General features: G+C 38.9%; 2 protein-coding genes across 5 annotated transcripts; both read left to right on the top strand.

The window, feature by feature from the left end:
- The first annotated feature begins 1609 nt into the window (after positions 1-1609).
- LOC126611778 (uncharacterized mitochondrial protein AtMg00810-like) lies at positions 1610-2377 on the top strand. The gene has a single exon (XM_050280140.1). The coding sequence runs from the start codon at positions 1610-1612 to the stop codon at positions 2375-2377; it is 768 nt and encodes a 255-aa protein (XP_050136097.1).
- An 8312-nt stretch (positions 2378-10689) lies between these two features.
- Positions 10690-12383, top strand: LOC126609729 (uncharacterized). Of its 4 annotated transcripts, none has more exons than XM_050277658.1 (2): positions 10690-10828; positions 11142-12383. In XM_050277658.1, exon 2 carries the CDS (start codon positions 11206-11208, stop codon positions 12133-12135), a length of 930 nt encoding a protein of 309 aa, XP_050133615.1. In that variant the 5' UTR covers positions 10690-10828; positions 11142-11205; the 3' UTR covers positions 12136-12383. The 4 variants fall into 4 exon arrangements, with proteins under 4 accessions (XP_050133615.1, XP_050133613.1, XP_050133614.1 ...); XM_050277656.1 differs by having other exon boundaries at positions 10691-10828; positions 10978-12383; XM_050277657.1 differs by having other exon boundaries at positions 10691-10828; positions 11132-12383.
- Positions 12384-12389: the final 6 nt, after the last annotated feature.

The following is a 12389-nucleotide window of genomic DNA, read 5'->3' on the forward strand; positions in this document are numbered from 1 at the left end:
CTACCATATTTAGAAGAGTATGATAGAGTTTGTGAAGGTTGTCAATATGGTAAACAACACAGAGAAAGCTTTCCTAGTGGTCAAGCACAAAGAGCAGGTGCTTCACTCGAATTAGTTCATGTTGATCTATGTGGGCCAATGAGAAATGAATCCATTGGAGGAAACAAGTATTTTATACTGCTTGTGGATGATGCAACAAGAATGATTTGGGTATACTTCCTTAGATATAAATCTGATGTTTTCTCTTGCTTCAAGAAGTTCAAAGCAATGACTGAGTTGCAAACTGGTTTAAAGGTGAAATGTCTGAGGAGTGACAGAGGAGGGGAGTTCATATCTACTAAATTCAATCAGTTTTGTGATACAGAAGGCATTCAAATGCAACTCTCTCTTGCATACACTCCACAACAAAATGGAGTGGTGGAAAGGAAAAATAGAACTGTGGTTGAAATGGCCAAGTCTATGCTACATGATAAAGGGATGCCTTACTATATGTGGGCAGAAGCTGTACATACTGCAGTTTATATTCTGAATCGATGTCCTACCAAGTCTCTTGACAACATAACCCCTTTTGAAGCCTACAGTGGAAGGAAACCGGGTATTGCTCATTTGAAGGTTTTTGGCTCAGTTTGTTATGTGCACACTCCATCTAAGCTAAGGCACAAACTAGAAGCTAAGAGTCTGAAGGGAGTTTTTGTTGGTTATGCAAAGTGTGAGAAATGGTACAAAGTTTTTGATCCACTTTCTAAAAGGATAATATTGTCGAGAGATGTTGTGTTTGATGAAGATTCAAGTTGGGACTGGCAAGGAAACACAGAGAAACATGTGACTATGCCCAACTATGAATGGCAATCTATTGAGATACCAAGAAGTGAGTTCACAGAAGATGAGACTCAAGTCTCAAATACCTTGTCACCTGGTAGTTTGAGAGAAACTTCAAGTGGTAGTGATGACACTCATATTACTCCACAAGTACAGTCGAGTGAGTCTTCTAGCAAATCAAGTGAAGGTGTGATAGACTCACACGTTTTTTTATCATACTCCATTGAAATGGAGAAACTTGGATGATGTAGTTGCTCAATGCAACTTATGCATTATGGAACCTGAGAAGTATGAAGATGTTGCTGAGGATGAGTCTTGGATGAAAGCCATGAAGGATGAGCTTTCCATGATTGAAAAAAATGCAACCTAGGAACTGGTAGACAGACCATCAAACAAGCCTATAATTGGAGTTAAATGGGTGTTTAAGACCAAACTCAATTTTGATGGAACTGTGCAAAAGAACAAGGCAAGGCTTGTTGCAAAGGGATATGCCCAGAAACCAAGAATAGACTACAATGAGACTTTTGCCCCTGTTGCTAGGTTGGATACAATCAGAACTCTTATTGCTTTGGCTGCACAAAAGAGTTGGAAACTCTATCAGCTTGATGTCAAATCTGCCTTTCTGAATGGTGTTCTGGAAAAAGAGGTATATGTAGAACAACCTGATGGATTTGTGATCACAGGAAAGGAAGACAAAGTGTATAAACTCCATAAAGCTCTCTATGGTCTCAAACAGGCACCTAGAGCCTGGTATGGGGAGATTGACACTTATTTTGCATAGTGTGGTTTCATGAAGAGTCTTAGTGAGGCTACCCTCTACACCAAAGCAAGGGGAGATGAAATTCTAATTGTTTCAATTCATGTGGATGACATAGTGTATACAGGGAATAACAATGATCTGTTGAAAGAATTCAAGGAGGATATGATGGTCAAGTATGAAATGACTGATTTGGGTCTTCTTCATCATTTTCTTGGCATGAGAATTATTCAAACTCACTCTAGTATTTTTATTCACCAAAGAAAGTATGTTGCTTCTCTGCTGAATAAATTTGGCCTAAGTGAGTGCAAATCCGTATTCACACCCCTTGTTCCATCAGATAAGCTGTGTAAAGATGATGGTAGTGGATCAGCAAGTGAGGAACAATATAGAAGAATTGTGGGAAGCTTGCTATATCTTATTGCCACTCGACCAGATATAATGTATGCTGCCAGTCTCCTTGCTAGGTTCATGAACAGTCCCACAAATAAGCATTTTGGTACTGCTAAAAGAGTGCTAAGATACATTAAAGGTACTCTGGATTATGGCTTGGAGTATGTGAAAGGAAAAAATGCAATGCTAATTGGATTTTGTGATAGTGATTGGGGAGGATCGGTTGATGACAACAAAAACACTTCTGGAAATGCTTTTTCTTTTGGCAGTAGGGTGTTTTCATGGGCTTCAATGAAACAAAACTGTGTAGCTCTTTCCACTGCAGAAGCTGAGTATATCTGTGCTTCTGAGGCAACCGCCCAAGCTATTTGGCTTAGGTTTGTCCTTGAAAACTTTGTTGAATTATAAACTGAATCAACTCCAGTGCATTGTGATAATACAACTGCAATTGCAATCACCAAAAATCTGGTGTTCCATCAGAAAACCAAGCACATTGACAGAATGTATCATTTCATCAAGGATGCACTACAAGAATGGGTAATTAACTTAGTGTACTGTCCAACAAATGAGCAAATTGCAGACATCTTCACTAAGGCCCTAACCAAGGATCGGTTCAACTATCTCAGAAACATGCTTGGTGTGAAATCAGCTCAAAACTTAAAGGGGAGTGTTGAATTATAAGTTAGGAGCTGATAGGATGAGTTTTATGGTTTAAATGGTGTATCCACTTGTGCTTAGAATGCCAAGTGTAAAGTTTTGATTTGTAAAGGCCATGAGAGCCATGTGAATTTCCTTTGATTTGATTACTTGTTAGATGTGTGGCTGTGATCTAATCTAGGAGAGAGAATAGATCCAACGGTCCCTAACAATCATTTTCTTTACCTCACGACCTGTGTGAGAAAGAAAGATATATATCAGAAATCTAAGAAAGCACCTCTACAACTTGTAGAAGGAGAGAAGAAACCATTTTCTCAATTTTATCATCTTTTTTGAATCCATTCAACATAAGAATAATCACAAGTTTGATTCAATCTAACAATCAACACGTTCTTGATGCTGCGCTAAAGAGAGTTTATTCTTCAATCAGGGAAGTATTACGTTTTAATCATTCTTATTATGATTAATTTATTATTTTGAATTGATCTACATGCTATTAATTCAATTTAATTTTTCTATGTTGAACGTGATACAACGCATTGGAGATGCAATTCCGGCTTTCTGAGAAAGATCTTCTACAAATTCAAAGGCTTTTGTTGTTTTCTGCCAATCAGGTACGCTTAAAATAAAGTAAGATATTTGAAACGACCTTGAAGCATGAAAACATTCCCTATGATGCATGAATCCCCTATGTTTATATTTTCCTTCCGATATATATATTGTATATGTTCATATATTTGTCAATATATATATTTGTTTCATGCATTACGCAATTAAATCGTTATGTGGAAATTGTGAGTCAAAGTATATTCATAAATTAGAAGCATAATAGGGTTTCTAAAACCCTAGAAATTTCGAAAAAAAAAAGAAAGGAAATTGGACATCATGCGGCACCACGGTCGTGAGGACCACTATGCTGGCCCGAAGCCCATCCGTGTGGAGACACTCCTCAAAACGACGTCGCTTCGACATATGGACCTTGGCAGCAGCCCTCTAGGCTTTGCTGCGGAGCACATGGACACACCAGGCCTTCGGCCTGTTTGGTTTGACTCGAGCCCGTAGCCTAACTCCATAAAGGAAACTTGCAACATTTCCCTTTTGGAACAATCTAATACTCTCGGCCCAAATCTGCCAGCACCAATAGGCTATTGTACCTTGTTCTACATCCCGGCCCATCTTTGCTGCAAGCCTGCAACTTGCATGCCCAATTGGGCTTCTTTTGCAACCTGCCCGAGCCCAGCCCATAGCTTGAGGCTACATGAGCTTGTCTAAAGCAGCAGCTAACAATGCTGGGTTGCCTTATTTTCTTGGCCCAAAAGCCAATTTTTGGCTTGTTTTTTTTTTCTTTTCAGCCAATATTTTTGGTGCCCTACTCACGGCACCCAAGCCCAATGTTATTAGGTTATGGCTTTTGGAATCTAATGCTAATTTTTGGCATTTTAAATAATTTTAACCCGAATGTTATAATTATTTTTGCTTCTACGATCGACCCCGAATGATCCTGATCTATTGAATTAATTAAAAGTGACTTGCAGTCCATTAATTTGATAATGAATCCAAAATTATTGACCTGAATATCACTTTTGGACATTAACAATTCAATAATTTATTTTTATACTTTGAACCATTGACATACTTTCGTAGTCTCGAAGCGCTCACACTTGAGTCCTTGAAGAAACTCAAATCCACTACAATTAGTTGTATATTGCATTTTGTATTATCACAGGAACCTCTCCTTTATGAACTAAACGTTCATAAACTAAATTGAACTTGTAGTTTCAAATTTAATGCCTTTGAAACCCAAAGATTTCATAAAACAATACACCCATGAAAACCCGATGTTTTTTCATGAAAACCATGTCTTAGAACTCAAATGTTCTAACTTTGATGCTTATGGATGATTTATTCCCATATCACCAATCACAATCTTGTTCCCTTCAATTCGGTGGATTGTCGAATTGTCACAAGTTCGATTTTCCTGATTTGGACATTTATAATAGAAACCACTTTATGAGGGGTACAAGATGTGAATCTCCACTTGACTATCAAGAAGCTGAGAAACCATTGAAGCCAACAATGGCAAGGAAGAGCTGAATAAGTCTCCACCATGATCTTCATTCGAAGACTTATGCCCAAAGCATTACAAACGGATTTACCTCTTGAACGAGGATTTCATGGCTCTTTGGCTCGCTCCTACAGACTGTCTAATCATGAAAGACATTGCCTGAAGCAAACCATGATTACGTCCATGAATGAGTACAATTTTGAAGTTTATAAATCCGATCGAATTTTGACTAGAGAATACTTTTCTCATCCTTCCATGCTTCTAACTCGCCCCTGAAGCAGCAATGTAGAAAGCGAAAGTTTACCAAATTCTTGGATCTAATTACTGCCACAAACATATGGTAGAATCAGGGTCTGCCAAGGTGTGGCATCATGCCCGAAGCGTGATATTTGGCACCTAAGACCTAGAACTTCAAGAATAAGGGATAATATTTTCGAACCTCAACCCTGTAGAATCTACTTCCATCTCAATGGAATAAATCATTGGTTATGCACATGTTTGTGCCCCTACCAATGTTGTTGAGGAATACCATTCTAGTAGTCAATCTGTGAGACTAATTTTGCTCTACCAAACATCATTGGAAGAGCAGAATTTTGACATGGATGACCTTGTTGGCCGAATCCCCTTAGTAAACCATTTACTTTGTGAACATTTTTCCATGTTCCTGGATTCAAGCTTGGTGTATGTTTTACTTATGGATAATCTTATTGATCTTGTCCTCGAATATGAGTTAATTGAATCATGTTTCTTAATACATGTAACTGATTCAATTAAACACGTGATTAGGTGGGACAGTTAGTTGTCTGAATGAATGTGTACTACACACACTAACTTTACACCTAAATCACATCTCTAACAACGACTTTAGGTTTATCCAACCTGATTAAGATCATTGGTACACTCCTCGTTGTATGAATGGTACTGCATCACCATTTAAGGGACCTTAAATTCTCCCTGTCGTTGAGTTTTTAAGGATATTGGAGATGACAATGATCATAAATGAACCACGGAAGAAAATAAAGTGAAATATCTTTGCACCACCTCCAAACATAAGTTTGAAGCTTTGATTTAGGGCCAATGAGTTGTCTTCCAACTGGGAATACACCACATGTGGCTAGCCTGAAGCCTGATGATTGAGCAGTTTACTTACTTTGGCGCGACCTTTTGAGACACTTAGGTCGAACAATGATGCTATGACGCATCTCCTTACCCGAAGTAAGGATCTTGTGCCTACAAGCACACTTTGCCAAGCCTGCTCATTAGGGAAATTAATTTTCTATATCATTTCTCGCAAAGATACGAAATCACCCTTTTTCATAATGGATTCAGTGGAATATATGTGGACTAATCTAACCAAAATGCGGACCATATAAATACTTATGGTTTTGGTTGATGAATCGACAAACTGGTTGCATATTTATCCACACACATTGTTGCTAAACCTCATGGCCGATTAAGGGTTCACCACCCTACTTATCCTTTAAGGTCTGAGAGACTGGATAATGCCGGAGATTTTATATCGACGGTTTTCGATAAAGTATTGCATGTATTTTGGGTTTATAATTGAATTCCTATGTTCACCCCAAATAGTCTCGCCTAACGATCATAAAGCACAATTTAAATGATCGCCCAGATTTTGGTAAACGAACCAAATTTTTGGTTTCTACCTAGGGCTATGCAATCCTTGTACGCAATTATGTTGGTCCGCCTTGAGGCCTATTGCCACCCAACCTATATGACGTTACAGTTAGTTACTGGGTATGAACCTGACGTTTTTCGTATTTACGCATTTGGGTGTGTATTCTATGTGCCAAGTTGCGTCGCCGCAACGTACCAACATAGGTCCTCAAAGAAGGATGTGAATATTTGTCGATCATGATTCTCATTCACACTAGCTCTCTTCAAGCCCTTTCATGCGATCTCTTTACCGCTCATTTACGGGTTGTCACTTTAATGAGACAGTTTTTCCGTTGTTAGGGGGAGATAAGAACGTCAACATTCCTATAGAACAGAGCGAATTTGCGTGGACGTTACCCACTATGTTTCATCTCAATCCATGTACCACACATGTATGATAAGTGCGATGAATTCTAGCTTTCAGAATGTTGCTTCAAATGCATTCCTCTAATCTAGCTAAAGTGACTATATCATATACCAGCTGCAAACATGCCTGCAAAGATATACCTACTTAACGGATGTCGAGTCAACGTCCCTAGAAGGTGTGTTGCCCTTGTTGGACAGTTTGGACGCCCCTGTTAGACGGTCTGATACACCGGTAGATAGCCAATCAATCTGTCTTGGCCTAGAGCACTACAGATCACTCGGTTCGTAGGATTCACTTCCCTAGAAGAGGATGACACGTCACAAAATGAATCTAAACTCGATCACTATCTCAAATCATTTCCATCTCATGAGATTAATCCGGATTTCTCCCGAGACTTAAAGTTCTTGGTCCAATATATTAGTTTGGATGAGCTAAATGGAATTGAAATGAGATTATCATCGATGATGTTTTCACTTATATGGTAGCTACCAATATAAATGAAAAGCGACGATATCGAACCGTGTTCCGTGGATTAAGTGACAACGTATAACTGATTGGACAACCAAAATTACAATCCAGGTCAAATTCCTTACCAAAATGTGTATTGGACCTGTCGTTCCTACACTGCCCAAGGTAACCCTGTTATGTTACAAGTGGGAAAGGAAGCGTTATGAGATGAATGAAATAGTGCGATATGATGCATGCCTTACAACACAAGGTTTCTCTCAAACGTTTTATGATTGATAGCAGCATTATGAAATGTGGTTAGTGTTTTCTCCATGGGGATATAGATACGAAGATTTACATGTAAGTTCCTGAAGAATTACATGGACTGGTTCAAATAGTTCCAAAACCACGGAACACCATTCTTAACTTGTTTGAGGCGTTCACTTACAATTCGACGGATGCGGTATACCCGTATAAGTGATTATTTGATCAGTCAAGGAATAATTATGCCCTTGTGTGTTAAACTATGAAGTCTTATTCCGAATTGCTAGAGTTACAATTTATGTCGTTAACACAAATCTCACTAAGACTCTGGAAGAGCTTGAGAAAATTATCTCGCACCTAAAGATGGAATTTGAGATGAAGGATCATGGGAAAACTCGTTTATTCCTTGACTTGAAGTTGAAGCATTATTCTGACGGTATTTTGGTCTACCAATCAAACTAGACCCAGAATGTGTCACCTTTGAGTATACCTTTGATCATCCATACGTTATATGTAAATGAGACCCTTGAAGAGGTTATGGAATCCGAAATTCCATATCGAAGTTCAACTTTGCGCTTTGTTGTACTTAGCTCATTGTATTTAGACATGACATCTCATTCGCTGTTGATCTTGGTAAAGATGCAGCACCGCGCCTACACACATCCACTAAATTGGTATTAAAGACATACCCTAAAGGTACTACGAGGGCAAATCCCAACGCATCTCGAGCGGATCCAACCCCCTGATCCTCAGAATGATGCTTGCCTTGTTTGTTATACTGACGCAGGTTACTTATCAAACCCGCACAAGGCAAAATCCCCGAATGGTTATGTCTTTACCACTAAGGGATATCGCAATATCTTGGAGGTCCACGATACGACCTTAGTTGCAAAATCTTCAAAACGTTCCAAGACTCACCTCACTTCACTACGCCATAAGTGAGACATGGTTAGGAGTTCTTGTTGAGCATATTTGAAGTACTTGTTATGTTTTTCATCCATCGTTGAGTCCCAATGACGATCCATAAAGACTATGTCGCATGTATCAACCCGACTAAGCCATGATACATTAAGGAAGTCAACGCCAAGTCGTATCGTGTCTACATTTACATCAACAAAGCATCAGGAGATTGAAGTCATGCAAGCTCATCCCAGACAACCTTGCCGACTTCTACACGACGTCACCGCCGAAGTCAACTTTCCAGAAGCTTGTTCGAGGAATTGATATGCCTAACTATCATATGCAATGCCTGTAGTTTTCATTTGGAAGTTATGTCAAACTCAGGGGGAGTATCCAGAAGTATACTCACTTGATCTTAATGTACTTTTTTCCCTACGATTAGGAGCATTTTTCCCACTGGGTTTTGGCTACCTAACTAGGTTTTAACGAGGCACCCATCCTTGGCTGATCATACCCTTGTGAGCTCTTCTACTTGCGTCCAAAAGACGTATAGTTTTGACTTAATGCAACTTCTCACTTTTTCTCCTTATTTTATGGGTTTTTCTCCCACCTTGGGTTTTACCATAGCGAGGTTTTGTGAGTTTTACATTTTTATGCATTCTTCCGTTGATTTGAGATTCGCATTCGCTCATTGTGCCAACGACTTCATCAACTATACTTACTTCATCGCTGAAAACCTGATGCGCCATTTACTTGAGTATTTACACACTCAAGGGGGAGTGTTGCAATCGTATTAGATTAAGAATGTGATTGTGTAAATCCTAGTATATCTTGGAATATCTCTTATATTCCTATTAGGAGTTGATTACCTATGAAAGAGTTGTAATTCTAAAAGGGTAAGGAATTAACCTTCCATACTACTATAAATAAAGGCACAATGGGGTGGAATAGAACATACCCCACAATTACACATCTCTCTCTTCTTCTCCTATGCCGCACCTTCTCTCTCTATATGACCTCCATAATTGTTCAGTAAATTATGCCTACAATAGTTCTTTAATTTTCAAAATTTTATTTACAAATTTAGTTTCCGCATTACCATTTTAAAGTTCTATTTCTTTTCAATCATATTAAAATATTCAAAGAATTAAGTTCTATTTATTTTCAATCATATTAAAATATTCAAAGAATTTCAGTGGGACCTACTGCCAGCCATCAGTTAGCAATAATACAACAGCAACAAAGTTTCATTTTGCAACTTACCACTAGAGCAATGCTTCCTAGGATACTCCAAAAATGATGCAATCGGAGATGCAAAGAACCCCTTTACATCCTCAATTTTGCATCTTTTGCATTGGAGATGCTCGTACGATTGGAGATAAAATCTTCAGCTTCCCTCTATATTTTGGCTAGGAGCACATTCAAGGAGTCCATTGGAGTTCGAGTCTTCCAATTCGTGTAATTGAGCCTCCACCTTTACCCGGACCTCCAACCCTTCTGTCTCGACAACTAATCTTGTAATCCATCAATGAGAGAGCGGAGGGATGTACCTGCAAAAGACACATCCCTCCGCTCTCTCATTGATGGATTACAAGATTAGTTGTTGGTAGAGAATTGGAGGACTCTAATTTTTCTGCACCAACATTGACATTCTCTCCTTTTTAGATTATTTTCTTGGGTTGGACTCCAACGAGTTTGGCCTATAACGAATGGAGTTATGATTAGTTTTTTTGCTGGTTCTCTATGATCATATTGGAATAGATAAACTTTTACATTCAAGTATATTAAAGGATATCAGGTGAATGGTTTTTCATTTGGTGCGGATTAGTGGATTAATAGTTAGTTGTTAAGGGGGAGGAGGAGAGTGCAAGTGGCCATTTATCATAGTGGTGGAAAGATGTTAAGCCCTTGCATGACGGTGTGACTAATCTAACATCTAATTTAACAAAATATATCGTTTGACAAAAAAAAGAGAGGAGTCTGTGGGGATCAAACCCACACCATATTACATAGACAATATTATTTTCTGCAATTTCATTGCAGTTTAACGTTCAAATTAAATTGTACCGATACCTTATTTTTTTACTAAGTACCATAGACGGATTTAATTTACTTTTCTTAGTTTCCTCCAAAGCTAAACCAAAAAACAGAAAGCAAATTGATAAGGAGGACGCTGTAAATAGAAATAGTAAAAGATCTTGTTTTGTTAACCCTTCTGTTTCGGCAACCTCTTAGATTATAGCCTCTAAAATGGAGAGTTTTTCTCCACAAAACAAACTGCCTCTTCCATTTCTCTCTTTCTCTCTCTTCACCAACCCCTCTCTCTCTCTCTCTTCACCAACCCCTCTCTCTCTCTCTCTTCACCAACCCCTCTCTCTCTCTCTCCTCTCTCTGTCAAACCAGTTTCTCATCAATCTCCATCCATGTCAATAGGCCATATCCAAAGGCACCGAGAATCCCAAAGATCCCAAGAGGTTAAGTTGTAAGCTCCAAATATCCAATCCCTTTTCATTCTCATTAGCATTAGATTTCAAGATCCACAATTGAAAAAAAAAAAAATCAATGTGAAACTTTTTACCTAACCTATTCAATGATTGCTAACCCAACAATTTTACATATTTGTTGGTGTAGCACATGAAAATGGAGGTGGCAAGAAATATTTGATGATTAAATTGCTACCGATCAAACCTTAAACATTACACATCTCTTTCTCATCCTCAATCCGCATGCTTATTCAATCCGAATATTATTGTATTTTTTTCCGATCATCAACTCCTATCGGAAGTATACATCAGTTTTGGTGAACAAATTTCGCGACTCTAGCATTATTGTTTCGAGAAAGCATCTACATTTGCAAAGATGCAGTCTTTGAGTCGATCAATACGAGGTCAATCATTACATGAGCCTCCACCATTTGCAGAGAAGATCACAGAAGACCCTGTGACAACGAAAACCGCACAAAGCACGGTGACTTGCGTCTACCTTGCAAATATTGCGACATGTTGGCGGAAGGTGACGATCATATGGTGTAAGAACCTCATGAACCATTCCCTCAGCATTCGGATTGATAGCTTAGACGGCGGTTTTCATTATACGTGCAAAATCGACCTAAAGCCATGGCATTTTTGGAGCAAAAAAGGGTATAAGTCATTCGAGGTCGAAGGGAATCAAGTGGAGGTTTATTGGGATCTTCGTTCTGCAAAATTTGGCGGCGGCCCAGAACCTTGTTCTGACTTTTATGTTGCTCTTGTTTGCGATCAGGAGATTGTGTTGTTATTGGGAGACATGAAGAAAAAGGCATACAAGAGAACAAAATCCAGACCAGCCCTTGTGGAGGCACTTTTATACTACAAAAAAGAAAACGTGTTTGCCAAGAAAAGTTTTGCCACAAGAGTGAAGTTTGATGAGAATAGAAAAGAGCATGACATTGTCGTGGAGAGCTCAACATCGGGCTCGAAAGACCCCGAAATGTGGATCAGCATAGATGGGATTGTGTTGATTCATGTCAAGAATTTGCAGTGGAAATTCAGAGGGAATCAGACCTTGCAGGTGAACATGCAACCGGTGCAAGTTTTCTGGGACGTGCACGATTGGCTTTTCAGCAGCCCCGGGACTGGGCACGGGCTGTTTATTTTCAAGCCAGGGCCGCCGGAATCAGAGAGCGATCACGACAGAGATGGCAACGGCGGCATAGACAGTGATCATAGCAGTCCTTATTACTCAACTCAGACTAGTAACTCAACATCTTCTGACTTCTGCCTGTTTCTTCATGCATATAAGATTGAGTGAGGGAAACTAGCTTATGGTCGTAGCATTACTTCATATATAAGGGTACTCGAATATTCATTTGATAATTTGTAAATTGAACTTTTTTAATTGTTGGTGTCACCCGTTTCGTGCTGTTATAGGATACTGGGTAGCCTTTGGTAGGGAAGGTATTTGGAGGATGATGAATGGTGGGAGGCATATATAATAATGTAAAATTGTATTCATATTATATATGCAGGAAATTAAGAAATTAAGGTCTAGAAATGCTATTCCAT

The sequence above is a fragment of the Malus sylvestris genome, chromosome 17, assembly GCF_916048215.2.
Source record: "Malus sylvestris chromosome 17, drMalSylv7.2, whole genome shotgun sequence".
Classification (NCBI taxonomy): domain Eukaryota; kingdom Viridiplantae; phylum Streptophyta; class Magnoliopsida; order Rosales; family Rosaceae; genus Malus; species Malus sylvestris.